The sequence below is a fragment of the Alnus glutinosa genome, chromosome 12 (assembly GCF_958979055.1).
Source record: "Alnus glutinosa chromosome 12, dhAlnGlut1.1, whole genome shotgun sequence".
In the NCBI taxonomy this organism is placed as follows: Eukaryota; Viridiplantae; Streptophyta; class Magnoliopsida; order Fagales; family Betulaceae; genus Alnus; species Alnus glutinosa.
Window position 1 is genome coordinate 1190791 of NC_084897.1, and position 24523 is coordinate 1215313.

Below are 24523 nucleotides of genomic sequence, written 5' to 3' on the forward strand. Positions count from 1 at the left end.
TCCGTTTAAACTTTTGAGATAAGTGATAATTTAATGAGGACTGGGCCATTGAAAATTTGAAAGGGACCACTGCAAGAGCGAGGAGAGGCTTGTAGAAATTGTTTCTGCAATCACACGTTTAAAAGAAAATGAGAATAATAGAAAAAAGAAAAAGAGAAAGAGAAAGAAAAAGAAAAAGCACCCCTAACTACATTTAAATCTTAAAATTTGTGGGAATTGAAGGATCAAATCATAATATTCTCCAACGTTTATTGTGAGGTGCTGAAGTTTCAAAACCTTTATTGAAAGGCTTCATTCATGACAATGGGATACATAGTTAATTAGATACCAACCCAAATTAAAATGACAAATATGTGACAAGTGAATTTTTCAAGTGCTAGAGAAAAGATGAGAAATTCAGCTCAACTTTGATACTTAACAACACTTGTTTTTATTGGGTAAGATAAGATTATATTAACAAGAGAAATGATTTTTTTTTTTCATCTCTAGTCTCTGTACAGCTTTTTTGTAAATCTAAAGGTTAATTTGTAAAAGAGATGGACAATAAATGTACAAGAGTTGGATATTTGTTAGGTCTCTATAAACAAAAACAAAATAAGAAGAAAAGAAAAAGCACCCTGACATTTGCCAGAAGGATGGAGTTCTTATATTCTCCTCTATCTAAAAGACTTTAGATGTCCAACTAAAGGCAACACCTAATTAATGATGTTTACGATATGAAATATGTTAGCTGTACAACAATTTTGCTCAACAATTGCATAATAATGTTGATGTGTTCAGTATTTTTATTTTTTATTATTTTTTTAAAAATGCTCGACATATCAACATTGTTGTGCAATTGTTGTATAAGAGTTGTTCAAATAACATATCTCTTACAACATAACATGTTTTTATTTATAAAAGAATTAAGGTAGATTAAAATAATACAAATAAACTTTAAGTATAATTAGGTATAGCCTTCAACTGTAGCTGACCTACATCCACTAGATAAAGCCCAAATCACTACATTTTGTTTTTATTTCTTTGATGATATTTACAATATAACACACTCTTATTTATAAGAGAATTATAATAAATGAGAATAATCTAAATAGACTTCAACTACAATTAGTTGATAGTCTTTAACTCTGATTAGGCGATAGATTTCAATTATAATTAAATCATAATTTTCAATTGCTAGTAGGTGATATTTTATCGTAGTTTGAATTCTTAAACTTCATAATATATTTTAACATTTAAAACATAAAAAGACAAAAAAATAAAAAATAAAAAAAACTGTGCATCTAGTACAACTTTTCAAGAATAAAAAATCAATTTCCCTCATTAATTAACAACTTCACCCTTTTTATGCCGTTGTTTGTCAATTACTTGGAATTTTATAACTCTCTTGGTAACCTTAAATCTATTTATTTGCAAGACCCATCCAATATTCAACTCCAATTTATTAATGTCAAATAAAGTTGTTCTAATCAATTTAATCAATTGAATTGAAAGAATTTCTTCTAATCGAGTTTGAAGAAAAACTGTCATTTCATCAATTTAGATTCTCATTCGGTCCTTTTTCAATAAGTCATATGGTATTTTATCTAAATCCCAGTTTGTGATATTCACCCTTTGACTATGACATGAGTAGGGGTAAAGCCAAATTGAAGGATTGGAATCGCCAACAATTTTTTGCTCAAATTGCTAGTAATTTAGACAGCAAATTTTGAGAGAGTCCATTTGTGACCCACTTGTTCAAATAAGTTTTAGATTGACTAGCTACGTACCCGAGCATATGGGTTCTATATGGATTCTCTCGTAATTACTTTCCAAATTCAATTTAAACAACAAATTGCAGGAGATTCTTATACAAAATTGAGGGTCATTGTAGTAATTATACCATTTTTTTTTTTATATTGAAATGATCTTCATTCCAATTTCTAAATTATAAAGCATGCTCCCATTGGCATATTATATTCTCACAGGAAGAATTCTCATGGCTTCCATATCCCATCTCCAATTCAGCCTCTTGCTTCTCTCTCTCTTCAATGTCACTTTGGCATCTTCTTCCCGGAGTTCTGATAGAGACGGCCACAACAAATGGGTATCGTGGAACATCAACAATTATCGACAGAAGGCGGCATTGAAAGGCGCAGAATCCATTGTTGAAACATCATCCCGTGGTGGCCGGAATGTTCTTGATGTGAGGCTGAGGCTGGCTGAGATGAACCAAGTGATAATAAGTGTATGTCAAAATGGGACTGGTGATTTCAAGACAATCAGAGAAGCTCTCAACACCATCCCGTTAAACAACACTAGGAGAGTAATCTTGATGATCAAACCAGGCGTTTATAGGTACGTTATTTCAAACTGTGTTGAAGAAAATTCTTTTGATCGACTTAAACCTATTAAATTATATCTGACCTTAAAGCACGTGATTCTTACGTACTTACATTTTTTTTATTACGTGTTTTAAATATTGATGACAGTTTAATAGATACGAGTACGTACTATGAAATTAAAGATATATACTAACTTGTGGGAGACTGTAGGGAAAAGATTATCATCCCCAGAGCTGTGCCCTTCGTTACATTTTTAGGGGATGCTGGTGATCCACCAACTGTAACCGGGAATGACACGGCATCGTCGACTGGCAGCAATGGTAGGCCATTAGGGACATATCATAGTGCAACAGTTGCCGTGAATGCAAATTACTTTGTGGCCGTCAACATGAAATTTGAGGTAATTAAACTGACAAGCCTTATCCTTGGCCGGTGACGACAAACATTTTCCCAGGTCACCGGAAATTCAAAACCACAATTCTTTCTTCAGTTACTACTAATTATAAGCACCTCCTATATATATATATTTATAGCCATTTTCATACGTTGAACACCAAAGTTTACAAGGAATATTGTTTGAACTCCTGAAGCTACATTTCTTTAATCCCTCGTGATATTTTGGTATGCAAGAAAAAGCGTCGTTTTTGGTGGCTCTTTTCTAGGTCGGTGAGCCAAGAAGTTGTTAGATCGGGTCATTATCATTGAAAAGTTTTATAGCTCACGACCGAGATCGATCCCGTGTAATGAGATTATTTAATGCGTAATAACCGAGATCCCATGTACGTAATAAGATTGTTTATTGCGTTGTGCAATAAACAGATCGACTCATGTGAAAGATTGCCTGACCAAGATAAGGCCCGAATGTCCTCTCACACAAAGTTGCCCATTGGAATCATTGCACCCGAACCGGATCCTATAGCTCATATTAAGGGTATATTTACTTTCACAAAAAATTAAGCCTATTGTGTGTTGAAAATTATTTCATGAAAATTCAAGTTTATCTCTAATTTGAATATTTAAATTTTTCTCTATTTCTTTTTATTATTTTTTGTCCCACATTGAAAAGCTATGAATATTTTTTGTGCTTTATAAGCATTTATCAAGCTCTTATACTAAATAAGATTTTGAGTATACATGTGCTAGTTGTGCCAGTTGCGTCACACCAGTGCGAAGCACTGGTCGTCACACGCACGCGTGTCGCTTAGTCCCTTTGACGCTTTAGATGCACGCACGTGTGTATTTTTCAGATGTGTACAACTGCTTTTCTAACAATAATATTTTTTAAATACGTAACTGTTTTCTAAACTGTCTAAAACTATATTTTCTAACTGTATTTTCAACAGTCATAAACTGTGTTTTCAACAGTCATAAACTGTTTTTTTCAACAGTTAGAAACTGCTATAAACTGATTATGAGTTTTTCAGATAAAAACTATATTGTTCCAGCAGATTTGACACTTTTTTTTTCTTATCTTCTTTTTTATCTTCTCTGCTGTTACGGAATTTCGAGATTCAGAGTAGTGTTCTGAATTTGCAATCTGCACACTACATTCGGGCAGTATTGTATCCTGAGGACAAAAATTGTTGTATTCCCTTTTACAGAACTTATTGTTTAAGCGGGAGGCAATATTTGTCTAAGAGACAGATTTACATTCGCCTTACTGTCCAGTGTTCTTTCTAAACAGTTTTTTATTTTCTTCTTTCTTCAATTTGCTATAGTTCCACATCTTTATATTTTCCAACATTGTGCATATATAGTTTATCTTTGTTGTTGTGTTTTTAGTTTTTAGTTTTTTTTTTAAAAAAAAAAAAACAAAAAAAAAATACAAGTGGATTTGATGAGAGTGCTGAGAGATCAATAAACAAAAAAGAATATTAATGCTTAATAGCATTTTTCAAAAATTTAAATTAATTGAAACGATAATAATAATTTAATTAATGCTTTATCAGCCGCACATCACACACCTATTCTAAGAATCAAGAATATCCTCTTTTCATTTCATATGAAATAAGGAGAATACATTTAATATATATATAGTTCAGATTAAATTTTACATATATAATGAATCCTTGAAAGACCCCAATATTTCTGTGTCGAAATGCAATTAATATTTTTTTTTTAAAAAAAAATAATTATTATTATTTTGTTTTTCATTTTGTAACTAGTAACTACGTAGACTAGAGTCACAGAGAATTTTTAATTTTGTTCTAAATATTAAATTTCTGAAAATTAATGTAGAACACAGCTCCACATGAAATTGGATCCATTGGAGGACAAGGCGTGGCGCTTCGCATTTCAGGGACGAAGGCTGCATTCTATAACTGCAGTTTCTATGGGAGTCAAGACACACTGTATGATCACAAGGGCATGCACTACTTCAAGAATTGCTTCGTCCAGGGCTCAGTGGACTTCATCTTCGGCTATGGCAGATCCCTTTATGAGGTCAGTCAGTCAGTCAATCATTAATTTATGGTTACCCCATGCATATCAATGGATTATATATGGAATACAACACTGGTTGGGCTGGCCAACTCACAATTAAGAGGTCTTTGATGAAGCCTGCCCAGTATTCGGGCAAGTAAGCTCCATTAGAGGCCTCTCATAATTGCAGATATATAAATATTCCTTACAATTCATTCGGACATGGGAGTACTGTTAAATTTTAAGTTGATATTTGATAAGAAATTTTAAATTTAATTATTTAATTAATACTTTAATACTTTTCTTGACATTTGGGGTTCAAACTCACTTCCTTTTAATGAGTGAGACTCAATATGTGGCTCTAATAATATGGTTATGCTAAAAGAATAAACGTGTAATTAAGAAAGAGTGAATTTAATTATTTAATTAATACTTTTCAACACATGGATTAATATTCAACAGAAATAGAAGGTGACTTTACGGAGACAAAGTTCAAACTCAAGACCTTTATTCTTATACTATGTTAAATTACCACTTATCTTAAAAACTTAAGGCTCTATAAAATGTGAATCTAATAATTTAATTATTACTTAATTTAATTGAAATAGGGTTAAATGACAGATATCGATTAAGTTCGAACTCAAGGCCTTTGCTCTAATCATTTGTTAAATCATCACTTATCTCAAAAGCATAAGCTTATAAAAAATGATAAATTTATTCTTTAAATCAATATTTTAACATGAATTGCAAGAGATCCGAATCCAATATTTTTCAATTTCATGCTTCAAATTAAAATGCCCAAGGCCAAGCCAAGCTCAAAATTTAGCATTTGATAGAGGGGTTAGCCCAACACTGTTGATAGGATGACTGACAAGCCTATAATTTCTATACATGGGCAGAACTGCTATTTAAATTCCACAGCCGAGAAGGTGGCCTCCCTCACAGCCCAAAAGCGCACCAATGCCTCATTGACAAGTGGATTTTCCTTCAAAGATTGTGTGGTAACAGGGAGTGGCCAGATTTACCTTGGTAGAGCATGGGGTGATTATTCCAGGGTCGTTTTCTCATACACTTTCTTGGACAAGATTGTTCTTCCCCAAGGGTGGAGTGATTGGGGCGACCAAACCCGCGATTAGTAAGTTGATTTAATTTTAAAGGCTGAACCGAAATTTTATCTCAAACGCTTAATTACGTTTTTAAAAAATAGGTATATATTTTTTCGAACCGCACGTTTTGTAAATAAAGAGGTTGTCATAGATCAGTTAATAAGTAGTGTGCTATTCTTTGGGTTGTTGTAGTAAAGTGTATTATGGAGAATACAAGTGCAGTGGACCAGGAGCCAACTCCACAGGAAGAGTGCCTTGGGCTCGAATGCTGAGGGATGAAGAGGCCAAGCCTTTTATTGGGACTCAATTTATTGAAGGCGATAATTGGCTCGTATGACCTTAATTATTAGTTTAATTAACTTTTGCTTCAACCATATTTAGTCCTCAAAGTTGATATTCTTGAAATTAATTAATTGACAATTTATGTATGAAGTACGATGGCCAAAAAAATAATATTTAGCTGCATATATATATATATTCTTCTCTTTTGGGTGTGAATAATTCATGTTATAGATAAGCTTGGAAAGCTATTAGGAAAAAGAGAATCCAATTAAATTAGGATTTTCATAATTGTCCATTTCAAACAATTAGAACACAACGTACAAAATATCCTTCTTTGTTTCCTCATAAGCCACCATTAAAAATAAGGCTTTTATTATCTATTAAAAAAAAAATTAAAAAAAAATAAGGCTTTAACCGGCGTATAATATTCCGGAGCTTTTTTCGGCCGCCGATAAATCATATAAATTAGTGTCGTTAAATCAAGAGTGCCGGAAATGTGAAAAATCTATCGGCGTTTTGTCAATATAGAGCCAAATATTGACATTATTCAATTAATTATAGCTGGAAACGTTCCTAAATTAAAATCATATAGCATTTTCCTTAAAATATATATATGTAATTATATATATATATTAATTTGAGCCTAAAAATTAGAACACACAAATCTATATTAACTAGAACATGGGAAATTTGCTAATTCATTAACGACGTCGTACATGTTATTCTGCTAGTACTATTACTTGTTACATGATCATATATAAGAATACTTAACTCATCAACAAGTACTTATATAATTGAAAAGAACGATGGATATACGAGTAAGGAAGAACATGCACAAGAGCGAAGCGTTTCTAAGGCCAAACGCAAGACTCAGCTATTTTCCAGGTGTACGTGGGCATCCTCGTAGTCGTCGACCTTTTTGACAATAATTCCAACGTTGTTGTCAAGGTGGTCATCGGAGGGTGCATTTCCATGATGATTTCCCACATCGTGATTTGTGTCATAATTAGCCTCCTCCGACGTCGTCGTCGTCCACTCGCAAGGCAAAACGTCGTTTTGGCAGCGTCTCATTATTGCTCCCAATAGTAACACTAGCGAAGCCATCGATCCTAAGCCTGCACAGGAACAAACTACAGGAAGGCGTAAGCTAGCTTCATGAAAATGAGCTCCTCACATATATGCACCCTCCTTCATATATATATATATATATAAAGCCCAACATCTCCTTAACTACCCCGCTAAATAATGGAATAAGAATTTAGAAAAAATAAATAAAAAAATTTATTGAATAAGATCCAAGCAAATATGTGCCTCCTGTTTTCCTTAATTAGAAAAATAATTTTCGGAGTATTAATTAATGATAACTCTAATTTGATAAGTACATGCATTAAGGTGATTGCGGCTTAAAAAGAATCATGCTACTATTCATACTCATTTTATACCGGTAAACGTTGTGTGTTTTAAGTGATTTTTCATGTTAATCAGTTATTTTAAAAAAAGTTAAAAAAAAAAAAACACTTAAAACATGTCACGACTAACGTTAGTCGATATAAAATGAGTGTGAAGAGTAATATATATTATTGGGCTAAATTTAAGATGAAAAACCCAAAAAAAAAGTAGCTTCTTCATGCAGCATGTGTTTATGACCTAAGAAATATTTTGAACGTGAGTTTCTTGATTTCATGCAATTCTTGCCATACAAGTATTCTGTGAAGTTGGCCAGCCATCTATCTTCTCTTACATAATTGCACGAGTCAATGAGCGTTGGACAACCTCATGACTCATGAGAGAGAGAGAGAGAGAGAGAGAGAGAGAGAGAATGGAATTCTCTTCAAACTTAATTAATTTGATGGAATCAAATAATCTAGACAATCTGATTTACCACCTATGAACTTCAGTTGCGACATGTAACATATATAATATTATCAATATTGTTAAATCAATGCTTACCATAAAAACAGTAAAATTAATTATTTAATTAATATTTTAATACTATATTTCACGTGTAGGCTCCGTTGTAGGTGGGCGTTGTGAATTTTTATGAGAATATATATGGGAATCCTCTTTCATTTCTTGACGCTAGTAACGATCAGAAACATATATTTATTATATCCTCCAAACAGCACAAATTCAAAAAGTCTGGCTGAAGAAGAAAGTGATTAAAAAATAAAAAAATAAAAAGCCTAGCTAGCTAGCTAGCTAGCTAAAAGCTTGTTTAATTTTGAAATCGAGTTCATTAATTATTATCATTATACCTAACTTCAATCATTGATCAAAGGGCTCTCTCTCAAGAAACCTTTGATCTGGGGCCGATAGAACAACCCCCGACTTGATCAATTAATATTCTCTGTCATAGTTGGTGAGAGTGAATAGAGGCAAGTTTTCAATCTCTTTAGCCAGGAGAGAAAGCTAGCTTTTCGTCCACTAATATATAGATCCCCAGTATGTTGTATGCTTGCTGCTTTTAGTTGATTGTAAGTTAGTGGGACATCGATCAGATATTAGTAAAAATTTATCAATATTGATCATCATACCTATATACATGTAGCTAATTATCAAAATGTCCGTATCAAAACCTACATAATTTGTGAACACAATTGGTAAAATGATAGTGACACAAGACCAATTTCTAGACCAACTTTTGAACTAAGACTTTGGTATCGTGTAATTTTCCTAGGTATACCTACTTAAATCAATGATCAAGGCATCACGCGTGCTTGCGACAAGAAAATGTCGGACAGAGACACAAGTAGCTGCTAGTACTAGCCCACTATATATTTTTCAGGTTATATTTTGGTATAATTAAGAGGAATATTTGTCCTGATCATCAAACTTTTGGTTTTGGTTTGGCAATCTACAAGTGCATATCGTACTATTGAGATACAAAATCAATCAACATTGACATGTGGGATTGTGGGCCGATCTTGATCGAGGATAAGAATTTCCACGGAATAGAAATCAGAACATAAAATAGGGTAGGTTTGTTAATGTGTATTGAAATAGATCTTTAGCAATTGGGAGATCGAGCTTTATATAATGGCGTCTATTTGTTCAAACAAATACTCTCGGCAGTCTGAATTGCTAGCAATCTAAGCAATGATCAAATTGTGAGAGATCTGAATCTGTTTTGAGGAGTGTAAGTTAAAATTGTTTTGTGTTTTGTGGTAATGCCCATCAATCTTTCGGATAAAAAGTGAGATGGGTTGCAGTATATAGCATTACTTTTTGTGTTTTGACTTTTGAGAAGCGTTTTGTATTTTAAATTGTTTGTTAAAGTCTTTAACTTGAAGACAAAAAACAAAAAGTCGTTAACAAAACAAAAGACAGCAAAGTTAATTATTTTATAATTATCCATAACTGCAAGGAGGTAAATAATATTTACTCTAGAATAAATAATAGGAAAGGTGATTGAAGCAAAAAATTTCCCCACATATTGAAGTAGCCAGGGATGGATTTAGGGGGGCCAGCATAGGCCATGGCCCCCTCAACTCCAAAAAAGAAAGAAAAAAAGATAAAAAAAAAAATTACAAGGTAAAAACAAAAAATTTAGCCTCTCGCCCCCACTAACAAATTTTTTTAGCTCTTGACCCTTGTCCAAAATAGCTTCTGACTCCGTCCCTATAGAAGTAGCTAGTTATGATTGCTCTTCAACTTCAAAAGGGGCCTATATACACCCAAACAATTCCTTTTTCCTCCTATTTCTCTGTGTCCTATCCATGGTACAAGATTTTACATAATTCATTTCATTGAGTTTTATGATCATGAGCAGCATGGATCTTGAAGAGGTCGAGACGGGAATCTCCCAATCGGAGGGAGTATGCAGCTTTCTTGTATTCATCCCAAGTGAATGGCTTATAGAGGCTTGGTTTTTGCGGCGACACCAGCTCCGGCAGCGGAAAGATCCATGCGTTAAGGGACGGAGCCCCAAAGTACATCGTCGACAATCTTGGCTTTACTGAGTTCATCAATATTGCCCTGTGTCTCACGCTCATAAACCTCCCATTCGTCAAAGCCTTCATTGCCAATATATAAAAACTACGTTAGCTTTCGCTCACATCTGTATTTAGAGCATGTAATTTTTACATATATTTTTAATAGAATATATAATTTTTTTTTTATGTATTTTTAAAAATATATGTAAAATTACATATTTCAAAAACAAATATCAGTCTAAAAACAAATGTCATTTTCTGTACTCTTTGAAAGAGTTGACCTAATAAATAGTACGCCACTGGAAGTCGTTGATTAATTAGTATAATAAAAAGTTAACCTGTCTCACTTCTAAAAGCGACTTACTTTGACTACTGCTAATTATCTTTTCTTGATACTTTGACTTTTATTCTGATATTTAGAAGAATTTTTTTTTAAAAAAAAAAAAATTATTAGGCTATTAATTCGATTATTACGAACCTGTAGGGCATCACCAACGAAAACACAGAATTCACGGGGGTCAGGAGGGACTGGGACCCACAACCCATCCTTCAAAGATATTTGAAGGCCCCCGACGTCGTTGGATCGCAAGATGGTCAAGATCTGAGGGTCAGAATGTTCCCCAAATCCTATCCGATTGTTTTTACACTGATAATGTTTTGATGATGGATCCCAATCATTGATATCATTCACCGGAGGGTAGTGATTGAGCCTCAGAACTGAGTCACTATTGACGTCTCCGATGAGCCTACTGAAGGCGCACTTGTCGCGGACCCACAGTCCTTCAGCCACTAGATCAAGAATCTCACATGCTAGTTCCTTGACTGCTTGTACGTAATTATTTACGCTATCACTGCAAAGATAAATGAAAAAAGTAAAAATAAAAAATAAAAAATAAATTGTCAAGTCTACCCAAAAGAACATTATTGTTATTTTCCACTGTTTTTTTTTTTTCTTTCTTCAAATTAGATAAGAAAAAAAAAATCTAATTCAATTTATTAATAGATAGGGATTCTTAATAATTATGTTATCGAAAAGCAAACGTAATAAAGTTAGAGTTAACACGGTGCTTACCAGCCCAAACAAATTTTGGGCTATTGACCCACCAGCTTAGACAGGTAGACCCCATAGAGACGCTCAGTAATCTCTAAACGCTAATCTAATAAACAGAATTGAAAGAAAGTGTGACGATAAATTGAATCCAAAATTTAGATTGGAATACTCGAAAGGTAGAAGTGTTTTTCTTGATTTGACTGTGAAGTTATTGATTTCTTTCTTTGTTGTCTTTCATACCAGTAATTATGTCCTCACCAGGTAGTGGGAGTAACAGTTGTGAATGGGGGACAAATGCAAGCGAAGTTAGTACAAGTAGTACTATTTGGATATTGTTTTTCTCTTTGTCAATGAAAGAGCCCTTAACAGAGACTTGGGAAGGGAAGATTCAAGGAATATGGTGCCAACTTTCACATGGCATGCTTCATCTAAGAATAAGATCCATGAGGAAGATATATATAATCATTGATCAAGTACTCTACTTCAAAAGCATATATATATATATATATATATATATATATACTCAGAAAAATCTTTGAAGAGATATAGTAGAGGTTAGATTCTTCCTACATTTGTTACCCTACAAGGCTATATACAGTCCCTTCAAAGTACAAATTTTCGATGAGGCTGACACATACAAAAGCAAAGCTCTTTAATTTCCCTTTATAATTTACTTTTGAATTTGACTTGGTTTCAGTAAATAATAATAATAATAATAATAGAAATCTTTATGTGCTTAAATAACTAGTAGAGATTGTTTCTAGCTAGCAAGGAAATAACTAGAATTCTTTTTCAATCTCTTACAATCCCCGTAGTATATTTTTGTACATAAAATTTTTCTTTAGAAGTAAGCCAATCTCAAAAAAGCTCAAACAAAGAATTAGGGCTCGGCTTTGTTTGTTAAAGTTTTTCATTTTTCCGCCCTTTTGTTTTCAATTTTTTTAAAACAAAAATATTAGAGAAATTTTACATAAATTCTCAAGTTTACACTCCTAAATGTTTACTCCATGACGTGATAATAAAAATCACTATTAAATTTAGTCACCGAATTTAATAGTAATTTTTAATGCCACGTTAGGGAGTAAGCATTTGGAAGTGTAAATTTAGAAGTTTGTATAACATTTCTCAAAATATTAGCAAATAACCCAAAACACAAAATATTTAAAACTATTTTTTTAAAAAAAAATCAACATAAAAACAAAAAACACTCTAAAAAAACATTAACAAACGTCACCAACCAAAGTCATTCAAGTGGATACAACTTCCCTCATCAATTTAGGTTATAAAATGTGATAGAATTTCTATGAGGCCCCATCTGCCTCCAAAAAGCTTCACAATAATTCTGTCGTATTTTTTACTGGAATTACTAAAAATTAGAAGATAAAATTGTGGGAGATCCGGATGATCGGAGTTATCAGAATGTTTTATGTTTTTTCCCATATATTGGGATTGGGATTGGGATTGCACGTTTGGTAAGGTACTTGTCAGAGTTATGGATTTTCCCCGAGGAGGAAAAGTGGGTGTTAGAGTTGGGCCCCAACAGCTCTAGGCCAATAGGCATATATTATCGCACGCTTGGCTCTATTATAAAGAGCCGTAGACCCCAAAACAAAAAGAAAAAGTCCACTATAATTCTATGTGCTCAAAGCTTTACCAAGTACCATGGATATGTTGATTGTTGAGCATGCCATGAAAGAAAGGCGTCCAACTCCTTTCAAGGGTCTACAAAAGACTATATATGCCTATGTCAACTAGCAAGCTAGTCCTTCATATTAAAACATGCACTTGTCTAAATCAATCAAAAGTATGCCAAACTCTCTGAGATTATAATATATATATATATATATAATTTCTTTTCTCATAAAGGAACGACGTCCTTTTCTAGGATGCCAAACGCTACTAATTAAACAAATCTTCCCCACCATTTCATCGATCTGCAAAATTAAATTTATAATTGTATCCCTTTCTTTACAGGCCAGGTAACATGTACTCAGAGAGTCAGAGGTCCTTTATATATTTTATAATATGTCCCAAGCGTCAATGTTTATATTCAACATTAATTAAATTAATAATCCAAAGAAAATGAACCAAACACGACACAATCCTAAGCATGAAACCCGCGAACCTGTTGGGCACAAAAGAAACAGAAGACACAAGCATTGTGTTCTCCTCCTTGTCTTGTCTTTTTTTTGTTCTCTTTCTTTTTTTTTTAGCATTGTTGCATTTGTGAATACGTAACTTAAATAATGTCCAAAAAAAAAAAAAAGTTCAGAAGAAGAAGAAGAAGAAGTATTAACAATGAGATGTGAAGTGTTACCTGAATTTCGTAGGGTCATTGGAGACAGCCATGGATCTTTCAGAAATAGAGACAGGGTTTGTGTGAAGAAGAAGGTATTCAAGCTCACCCATATCGCCATTGCGGCCTATGGTTTTGCACCCGTAACCAAAAGGACTAGCCGGCCCGGCTCGCTGCTTCTCCGTCGCCGGTTTGGAGAAAAACTCCTCCCCTTCCTCCTCCATCCTCGTCACTATCTCCTTCGACACCCCATGGTTAACCACTCTGAAGAAACCAAATTCTTCGCAGGCTCTCACCAGTAGCTCTGATAGCATTGACCTATTCGTGAGAGAAAGATCAATGGTTGGTATCCCCACCGCCTTTGTTTTCTTCGTTCTTTTTGGGGTCGGAGAAGGCACCACCATGTTTGTTTCTGGATATATATATATAGATATATATATATATAGATATATAGAATTGTAAGAGAGTAAATTCAAGGAAAGAAGTAAGAATTTGATCAGTTTGAACTTCCATATATGGTTGAGGTGGTGCCCTTATATATATGACGAGAGAGAGAGAGAGAGAGAGAGAGAGAGAGAGAATTGGGAGGGGGGGGGGGGACTCTGACTATCATAATTGTTACGACAACAATAATTAATTAAAAAAGGTATCGTGATTTTAGGAGATCGACGTGGACTTGGTATAGTGTACATGACGGTCCAAGAATGAATAGTTGTTTTAGTTTTTATATATATTTATAATCTCGCATACAAACGAAGTAAAACAAGGAAACCTTTTTAATTTAATTTACATATCATATATATATAAACGGGACTACGAGTGTTGGAATTGTATGTATGTAATTTGGGTAGTTTTCCATAAATTAAGAGACTATATGAGACTCACCCGTCTAATTAAAAAAATAAAAAAAATTACTTAATTTTCTTAAACATTTACAATTGTTTTTTAAACTTTTAAAAATTCTCAATTTAATATATTCATCTTTTATTTTTATTTTTTTTTCATTGTCACCCACCCGTTAAAGATTTTTAGATATGTCAAAATTTTCAAAATATCCTTATTTTTTTTAAGAAAAAATATTACAAGAATTTAAGCATAAGTCAAATTTAACGAAATTTATATATATATATATATATTATTTTGAGAATTTTGACATGATTTAATAGAATATCTTAAAAGATGTGTGAAATTAAAGATAGAGACACTAAATTGAGAGTTTTTTCAAGTTTAGAAAGATAATTATAAAAGCGGAGATAATTCAAGAGAATTAAGTAAAAAAATTTCTAAAAAAAAAAAAAATCCTAGCTTGTAGCAAGGTCTCTTTGTCACAGGCAGGTGGGTTCATGGGTTGGATCTCAAGCTGCCAAAGACAAGTGGACTATGCAATTCCCTCTACGTGAGGATGCTTAAATTGCGTACAATTTAGACGATTAATCAAAGAAAATCCATGTTCTCGTCCATGTTCTTATTTATGCAACAAATACGAGAATCTTTATGAAATTCTCTTGTTAAAACAGGCAGACAGATAGTTCAAAACTTATTTAATTAAACAAATAATCTCAACATATATAAACTCTCAAGCATTTATTGCTGATCGAAATAAAATTGTTAGAATCTAAGGGTAGCGGCTGTTTGTCCCCTTCGATTGGATTTTGTTAGGGACGATTTTCAACAGCGTGTGGTCTTATTCTTAAACGCTGTTTGGCCGATCAAGTTCATCGATCCTACCGTGTTGACCTTTTCCAATTTTGACTCATTTGCCTCTTAATTATATTCCTTATAGTTATAGTACTAAAACGACATTGATATTGATATATTGTACTCTTTTTCTTCTTTTCTTGATGATATATTGTATTTTAATTGTAACTTTTGCGTATACTATACTCTTATCTTTACGTCTCATTTTGTGATTTACAAAAAGAAATAATATAAATGTGAATTATAGCTTCTATGGTCCACCTTTATTTTCAAGGAAAAAGCTATTTTAATATAAAAATATCTTACAAGTCTTGAAAGGAAGTTTAATATAAAAATAAAATTCTTAATCCGGTATCACTCACCGCTAACCATACATGTGTGTAAAAAGTTAGGTTCATAATAGATTGATGAATTGCTCATATTGAGCGAATGAATTATAAAAGTGATTATCATGATGTTACATATGTCTAATATTTGATTATTAACTATGTGAGATTGGGCGTAGGTTATAAGTGATTTTAGAGTTCTCTAATTATAACTTGATTGATCTTTTTAGAGTAATAGCCATATATGACTAGCAATTTTTCTCGGTTGTCACGTTTATACTATGGTGTTATTGGCACACACCTTAGAGGGGTATTTTTGGGTTTATGTTGGGTTGTGCAGTTTTTTGGTAGTGAGGATTTGAATTTCATCCAAACTTTGGACTTTGATATATTTCACTAAATTTTCTTGTTTGTTTAATTTAGCAGTTTTAAAACGTAGTGATTTTAAATTGTAGTACTCAATGAGAATGCGATTTTTATTCTGATAAATAAAGATCAATTTCATTAAACTCAAAATGAAAACCCTATATCAAACTCACCAAAACGACGTTGTTTTGTTAATATAATATATATAAGGGTAAGCGGTTAGCGGTTGTTATCTGCCTTCACCTACTCCTAAAACTATTAACCATCCCATCATAGATGATTAACCAATTTTTCCAACCATCTACAAGTGATTATGCGATTAGCGGTTATTAGCTGGTTAATAAATGTTCTCTTGTATACCCCTACCTGGGATCACGAGATCATGGAACCACATGATATTATTTGGGGGGGGGGTGGGGGGTGGGGGGGGGGGGGGGGGGGGGGGGGGGGGCAACAGAAATAGGGAGAAGACAGGCTCCATTGAATTCCCTTAGACTTTTTCCTACTTTTCTTAGCGACCACAAGATCATGGAACCACATGATATTTTTTTTTTTGGGGGGGGGGGGGGGTGGCAACAGAAATAGGGAGAAGACAGGCTCAGGCTCCATTGAATTCCCTTAGACTTTTTCCTACTTTTCTTAGCTTCTCTTCCTTATCCTTCTATTGACTTAAAGCATAGAAGGTGCCCCCTACCAGCATGGCAAGCCTCCTTGTTCATCTTTGTCTTTCTTGCAAATCTCCTCCACGGGCGTTTGGTGTACGGTCAATGTATTAACAAAAGAGATGAATGGAAGCAAAAATTTATTCTCTTTATCTGGATTTGATGCAAGACAGAAGTTGATTTCTCTTTGTTTTATTTTTTAAATTTTGAAGAAGGATATTAAGAAGAAAAGGGACATTTTTTTTTTCTTTTCAAATTACCATTTACCTCAACAGCTTAAACTTATATGAAATGGTCAATTTAATTATTTAAATTATATTTTAACACTCTCCTCACGTGTTGGACTAAACAACACGTAGACTATATGCGAGACTAGATAACACGTAACTATATTAATTAAAATGTGAGATAAATTGTGGAATCAAGATTCTATTTATCCCAAAAACTTAAACTCATAGGAAATTGTTAGTTTAATTATTTAATTTATATTTTAACACTCTCTCTCACGTGTAAGACTAGACAACACATGGACTATTTTAATTGAAAGGGATGATAAATTGTAGAGTCAAGGTTGGAACTTATAACCACAGCATGTTAAATCACTATTTATCATAAAAGTTTAAAATTCCAGAAAATAGTTAATTTAATTATTTAAATTATATTTTAGAGAAATATTATTTTGCATTCTCTCATCATACTCAATCAACCTTAACATCAATCTTAATTTTAAAAAAAATATATATATATTAAATTAAGCATACCAAGTTTGTTGAGTATTTTGAAAGAATGCAAAATAACATTTCTATATATTTTTTTAAAAAAATCCCTATACCCAAACAAAATGAGAGTGGACGCATGCAAGTTTCTTGAAATGGCTTCTTTTTTTCTCCTGATTTCTCTGCAATCTAATCATACTTCAGTTTCATTTTCTTTCATTATGAAAGCAACTTCATTTCTTCTTTAATGTTGTTAAGCCATTAAAGCATGAATTTAACTTATTCTAGCTAGCAACCAATACCAAGAAATTAATGATGTACAGAAGGATGAGAATCTCTTATATATAATTATTGCTTCTTTTTCTTTTTCGGTAATTATTTTTCCTTTTTCTCGATCTTTTGTGATTGCAACTTTAGTGATCTTCTATTTAGTGTTAATTAGTAAATGGTGTAAGCATGGGCTTGAATCTTTTTGGTAAATTGTACGTAATCAAGGCCAAGGAATAGATAGGCATGCTAAAGCAACATTGGAAACTCCCTAGCTTGCTGTTCCATTTTTTGGCTGTTAATTAGCCAAATTGATATAATATATAGGCCGGGGAATACAAAATTACAAAAGAAAGAAATAAAACTAAATAATGGAATAAAATAGACTAAGATAGAAAATTCAAATAAACGTTAAATTAAAATCCTAATCTAAAATAGAAAATCAATAAAATTGATTTTGTTTTTGTCAACCAAATATGGTTGATAATCAGCTGGGATCATGATAAACCTTTCCTTTTATATATACTTTCATTGTTTGATTAGAATTTTGAAAATGGGTAAAATTCTAATCAAACAATTAACACTTCTTCAATATTATTTTTGACATTTTTCTTATTTTTACTTTAACCAAAAATATGGGTAAATACCTTCCTATATATATTAAGGGTTTTCTTCCCCTTAAAAATTCATGGTGAAGGCCGGCACCGGACAAATTAAGCAATAATGAAAATTCTTAGGAGCCTGCAGGCATTTCGACAAATATATAATCTATGAAAAAAAAGAAAAAGAAAAAAAAAAAAAAGAGGAGATTCTCAAGTCTTACTTGACTTCCACGTGGCACCCTTTGGAGCCCTAATCGTCATTGTGGATACCAGCTGCCGATCATATGTGTGTATATATATATTATCGAAAGGTTCAAATTGGAGGTATATTTTTATCGAAAGGTTCAAATTGGATGATATCAGGTTGAGCAGTAGAAATTAACAAAATTAAAGCCCGACCAGTGTGACACTGATGAGTGGGACACTCTAATTTGAAATTTACAATTTTAAACAATTAATTTCGTATGCATTATTGATACTCATATATTAAAACCATGAAAGATATTGGAAATGGACAGAGATTCTTTTCAAACTATATTGTAGGGGAAAAAAATGAACACAATTTATTAAATTAGCATTTATTTTTAAAAGTAAAATATATACAAGAATAACAATCTATAAAGACATATATCAGTTTAAAAAATTAAATTGAAAAAACTGAATACTTCTTAAATTTAAAAGAACACTATTCATTTAAAATTAAGATATACAAAGGTAAGTTTGGTAGGATTAGGGACTGAGAGCTCTTATGAAGTCTACCTATTTAAACAAGTTTCGAATAATTTGTCCATTTGTTAGAGCAGACGAGACCTATAAAAATTATTTCACATTTTTTTCTCTAACCCACAATCCACACACACACAGAAAAAAAAGAAAAAAAAAATGATGGAAATTTAAATCCATGAGAGAGAGGAACAATTTATAAAATCAGCATCATGACTATGCAGTAACCCCACGTGCACACCGCAATTAATCCTTTGTTTTGTTAGTTATTTTAATTTAAATGATTTAAAAAAAAATTTAAAAAAAAAAAAAAAAAAAAGAGTCTGATTTGTGCCTATAGCGCGCAATCAAGGGGAAACCCCACTTGCTAACTCAAGATGGAATGAATTTGTTAATTAGAAAATAGGAGGTTTTCAAAGCAGCTGCCAAGAAGAAGTATTTAGTTAAAGTTTGATGTACGTTAACCACTCCATTAATTATTTGCTAGAATGGTAGACCAACTCGATCTCTATGATCAATAACTCTAAATTAGTGGACAAGATATATGCTACGTACTAATAGTAGCAGTAATAGGGTTCGACAATTAATTAATACCATATATATATATATATAAAAGAAGGTTAAACGCACTTTAACAACTTTACGTAAGTAAAAGTTTTTAGAGTGATAGTGAAACAGTTGACAGATAGTTATCCTTAAATTATAAGGAGTGAATTCGAATTCAAAGGTTAATTGTACTTTAACAACTGTGTAGGCAAAGTTTAGTTTTTTATAGTGTTAGTGAAAAAGTTTGAAAGATAAGCCACCCTTAAATATAAGTAGTGATTTTGAATCCAGAGGTTAAGCGTATTTTAACAACTTTACGAAAGACAGTTTAGTTTTTGGAGCGACAGTGAAAGAGTTGACAAATAAGTTGCCCTTTTATATATATTTGGAGAGAGAGAGAGAGAGTAATGCTATAAGGATAACTCTTTGTGTCCGAGGTCTCATTTTAATGCTTAAATTAGCTTATGTGAGAAAATTATGCTCAATATACAAGAATTTAGTCTGAGTTTATACTTGAGTATGAGCCTATTTATAGGCAAAGAGGTGGAGTCAAACTTGAAGTAGATTTCCTACTCTTCTTGATGTAGAAGTGTTGTTAGAGTTCTAATTGAACTTTGATTATTTATTAGACATCTGATCTGATCCCTAAAAATTCGGGATCAGATTGGACTAGGAATCCTATCCTGATTTTATTGGGAATAAGACTACTGATCAAATTAGACTTGGACTAAGAGTCCTATCTCGATTCTACTGGGGATAGGACTGTTGATCGGATTATGACTCCTACTTCAATTCAACTTGGAGTAGAGTCATAATCCTGATTTCCTGAGATAATTGATACCTGATTTCCCAGAACAAGCTTGTTCTGGGCTTTGACTAGCTGACTCTTGGTCTCGAGTTGTCTTCATTCCCGGGACTTAATCTGGATTTACCTCCTGTCACATATTCTTCGAAATAAATGCTTAATGTCTATCTTCTGAGGTAAGACTTACCAAGAGTCTTGCTATCTCTTCCTTGGGCCGGTACTAACCCGAAAACCCATAATTCTTTTGATGGGCCAGTCTAAGTGGAATTATTCCCAACAACTTTTAAAATCATCATTAATTTTGTTATGATTATTATTAGATTCTGAGAGGACAAAGTTTAGTTTGTTTGGAGTAATAGTAAAAAAGTTGACAAATAATTTGCCTATATATATATATATATATATAACAACAATAAATAATAATAGAGGTATAACAAAAATGTAGTAGTAGTGATCAGAACAATTATAAGGTGATAGTCTTATAAGTATGATAAGGCTTCATCACTTTAATTATTTGTTAATATCAATTGATTATTGCAAATGAAACAGGATCCTTGAGTGTTTTAATTTATTGTAAATATGATGACAATGATGATCATAGTAAGTGGACATGGTCAATTATTACTTCTTAAATGATGATAGCTAGATCGATGAACCAAAACTGGAAGAATTAATATATAAAAACATTTTCATATATAAAAAATCACAGTCATGACAATGACATGCTAGTTAATATGAGAAAATCCCCTTGGATTCTACCAAAAATGAAAATGATTACATAAGTAAGCTCGATCTTTCTTTTTTTTTCGATTAGAAGCTTGTTTTTTCAGGTCTGGAAACAAAACAAAGGAACGAAATACAAATTAAACACAAAAAATAAAAGGCTGAAAACAAGTAAAATTAGGGCCGACAAATTTAGACACGACCTATGACCCCGACACAAACTCAACACGAAATTAACGAATTAGGGTTGAAGGGTCTGACTCATTTTATTAAATGGATCAGGTTGTGGTTGACCTAAATAATCTTATGCCCATAACTCAACGCGACCTAAGTCCAATAAACGACATTTAGGGCTAAAAATTTTTGACACGACCTATGAACTCGACACGAAATTAGTAAGTTAGAGCTGAGAGATTTAACCCATTTAATTAAATGGGTTAGGTTATAGTTTGGCTATAATCTAATATACATATTTTGATATAACCTAAATTCAACACTCAAACACAAATTACCACCGTTCAGCGAAACTATTTAAGGAGGGTTGTTAATGTTGCTATTGAGGAGTACCACAATGACAGGCAATGAAATGAGAATGCTTCTATTGATATCCATGGAAACCGTCCATATAATTAACTGGCTAGGTTGTGTGCAATACAATTTGCATTGCTTAGAGATCAAGTTGAGAATGAAGCTGATTTCTATATATATATATATATATATATATATATATATATATATATATATATATATATATCTTGATTATGAAATAGAAATGAGTTATTTTATGATTTTATTTTCTTTTTATTTTTTGATGAAAGAGTGAATTTTATATCAACAACCAAAACGATTACAAAACTTTCTTTAGTAAAACTAAAGAATACTCGGACACTATATATACAAGTATCAACCCCCATTAATCCTTAGCAAATATCTACTAGGCCGGCCAACACAATCCTCAACAGGAAAACAAAAGCCAATTACACTAAAATATTGGGCATGATTGGGTAACAAAATTTATTTTTATTATATTTTATTATTTTTGAAATACATGTTTGGGTTGTTTTGCTAAATTTGAATTGTACTCAAATTTTATCCAATTTTTTCAATTTTGTCTCATTTTTTTAAACTATCTAAACATAATTTCAAAAAATAAATTTTATTCGTATTCACAATTTTAAATATAAAAAATAAAAAATAAAAAATAAAAAATAAAAAATAAAAATCTAATACCCAAAAGTACAGAATCTATACCCATATTTTGCTCCGGTGAGATTTTGTTCAAAAGAAGCTGAGAGATCCTATTTGTATTCTCCATAGAAAAAACCAATGATTCAGTACCCAAAAGTTTTTTTATAAAAATCAACTGCAACCTGTCATCTGAAAGTTGATGAATCATATTTTTTTAATTTATTGTATTTAATGATATAAGTAAAATTATATTATTTAATAATATCATGACAGTAATCCTCCACCTCTCCTCTCCCCTCCCTTATGGGGGAATATTTTTGTTGAGTGAAAGTAAAAGATGATTGATGTGATATAAAGTAGAGAGAATTTATATTGAAAAATGAAAAAAAAAAAAAAAAAAAAAAAAAAAAAAAAAATTGTATTGTAGTGAGTTTTTTTATTTAAATAATAAAAAAAAATATTGATGTGATATAAAAAGTAAAAAATGTTAAGAATATTTGAGTTGATTTTTTTTAGAGAAGTGAAAATAAAAAGAGGGAGAGGGGAGGGGGTTATTAAACAGGGCCTATTCATCATATAATATCGTATAAACAGTTAAATGCAATCTAATAAAATCTTATCAAAGACATGTCTATTCCTTATTGAAAAGTTTAAATATATATCTAAAAAAAAAAAAAAAAGAGTTTAAATATATAGAATTCTGAAAAGTTGGATCAAGAAAGTTCTGGACACGCGGGCGGGTGACAATTAAGAAGCAATATTTCTTCGGGCAGTTGACAATCATTTTTTATGGTGTCCAGGTTCTGGCATTTGGTTGGATGCATGGTTGTTGTGGAATGATAGTAATAGTACGATAATGATACTGATTAGGATGTGATAATGACTGAAAAAGTATAAAATAATGCAAGTGCAGCTCAGTGGATTTTGCTGCTGGCTCTGCATATATACCTGTGAGCATGGGTTCGACTGTGGACTAATTAAAAGGGTTGAATTTGAGGTAATCCATATAATCCTATATTCATAATTCGTTTCGATACAAATTCCGCCTACAAATCTGAATTGTCACCCTTATCTAACTTAGAGTAGTGGTTGGACTGTTCCGACCCACCTCTTACCGCCTTTTAATTGTTGAACAAAGATCATAAGTCCTAAACTTGATGCAAGATGCATATATATGATGTACGTATACGTACGTACGTATCTGACTTCCGATAAGAAACATGCTATACATCATTTTCTTTTTTTTTATCATTATCTCATCCTTTTACTTTTTAAAATTATCATTGAATACGTGGAATTCCATAAATAGAATCCACATATCTAATCGTGATTTTGAAAAATAAATTGATAAATAAAAGAACAAGAGAAGAAAATAAATCATTAATTCTCATGCCGATTATAATAATCGACAGATAGACGAACGTCAAATTGAGAAACAAAAATAAGTGACAAAATTATATAAAAACTTTTACATTATAATATGTTTTCCATTAAATCTATCTTGGAACCTTGCTGTTGTGGGTTATTACAAAGTGTCCAACAACTCTAGTCGGCAACAAAGACTCGAAAAATATTCTTCTTTCTCTCCTTTTGATGACAACAGTCAGCTTTGAAGCCAGTGATGTTTCATTTTCAGGTTATTATCCACTTGAGTCTTGAGTTAATTAGTAGAACGTCATTGTTGCTGCTAAGTGCTAATTAACCCACCTTGACTTGTTCAATCAACCACCATATGTCGTCCAGTCGTCGACCATAAGTAGATCGTAGATCGGAGCAATATCGGAGATAACCCCATTTAAAATAATAATACAAACAACAAGAATACCAGCCATGTCGAGACGAGTGGCAACCCGACAGTGAAGAAGAGAACAATGCAGACATCATATGTAAAATCTGAATTTGTAATATTTTTGTGGTATGATCATCAGCAGACAAGCTGACAAAACAAAAATTCCAAAGCGAAAAAATGGGAGACAAAAGTTTGTACCTATCTTCCTCGATCATCCAGAGGTTGAAACAAAAGCCCAGATCAGATCTAGTGGCTAGAAGCCTAGAAGTAGAACACAACGTACCGTTTGCATTTGTTTGCTTGCTGGGTACTCCAAAAAACCTATACCTAATCAATTTTATATATATATATATATATCTTGTTGCACTGCATATACCTGGGAATTAATTAGGAGATCGAAGGCATTAAATGAGGGGATGGGTGTGTTCCTCACAAATTAAGGGACATTCCAGGGACCAATAAAAATCAATCAACTTTGATAAGAATGGTGATCGATCGCCAATTCGCCATGCGCTCTTTGAGATAAAACCCCACCATTTTTGTCCATCTGTTGGATGTTCACTCTTGTCATCTATTCTACTTTTGGATATTCCTTCAGATTAATTAGTAAGTTGGCAGGTTTTCGTGCTATTTCAATTTAGTATGTCGGGTTGCTAATTTCGAGAATTAGATCGTTGGATTTTCTTCCCATTTCAAATGG

General features: G+C 32.4%; 2 protein-coding genes across 2 annotated transcripts; one reads left to right on the forward strand and one right to left on the reverse strand.

Moving 5' to 3' along the window:
* Positions 1-1949: 1949 nt before the first annotated feature.
* On the forward strand, positions 1950-6310 carry LOC133883070 (probable pectinesterase 53). The gene is made up of 5 exons (XM_062322266.1): positions 1950-2337; positions 2535-2724; positions 4563-4766; positions 5645-5880; positions 6044-6310. Exons 1-5 carry the CDS (start codon positions 1979-1981, stop codon positions 6186-6188), a joined length of 1134 nt encoding a protein of 377 aa, XP_062178250.1. The 5' UTR covers positions 1950-1978; the 3' UTR covers positions 6189-6310.
* Positions 6311-9491: 3181 nt separating this feature from the next.
* Positions 9492-13930, reverse strand: LOC133851048 (gibberellin 2-beta-dioxygenase 2). Its single transcript, XM_062287345.1, has 3 exons — positions 13434-13930; positions 10544-10916; positions 9492-10146 (listed from the first exon to the last, which is right to left on the reverse strand). Exons 1-3 carry the CDS (start codon positions 13814-13816, stop codon positions 9877-9879), a joined length of 1026 nt encoding a protein of 341 aa, XP_062143329.1. The 5' UTR covers positions 13817-13930; the 3' UTR covers positions 9492-9876.
* Between the last annotated feature and the right edge of the window lie 10593 nt (positions 13931-24523).

Bases quoted from the DNA above. Each gene is read 5' to 3' on its own strand.
- LOC133851048 (XM_062287345.1), bottom strand. From the start codon at position 13,816: ATGGTGGTGCCTTCTCCGACCCCAAAAAGAACGAAGAAAACAAAGGCG. The intron at 10,917-13,433 runs GTAACACTTCAC...TTATCTTTGCAG, and splicing joins AATGACCCTACGAAATTCAG to TGATAGCGTAAATAATTACG. The intron at 10,147-10,543 runs GTTCGTAATAAT...TTGGCAATGAAG, and splicing joins TCGTTGGTGATGCCCTACAG to GCTTTGACGAATGGGAGGTT.
- LOC133883070 (XM_062322266.1), top strand. From the start codon at position 1,979: ATGGCTTCCATATCCCATCTCCAATTCAGCCTCTTGCTTCTCTCTCTC. The intron at 2,338-2,534 runs GTACGTTATTTC...GGGAGACTGTAG, and splicing joins ATCAAACCAGGCGTTTATAG to GGAAAAGATTATCATCCCCA. The intron at 4,767-5,644 runs GTCAGTCAGTCA...ATACATGGGCAG, and splicing joins ATGGCAGATCCCTTTATGAG to AACTGCTATTTAAATTCCAC.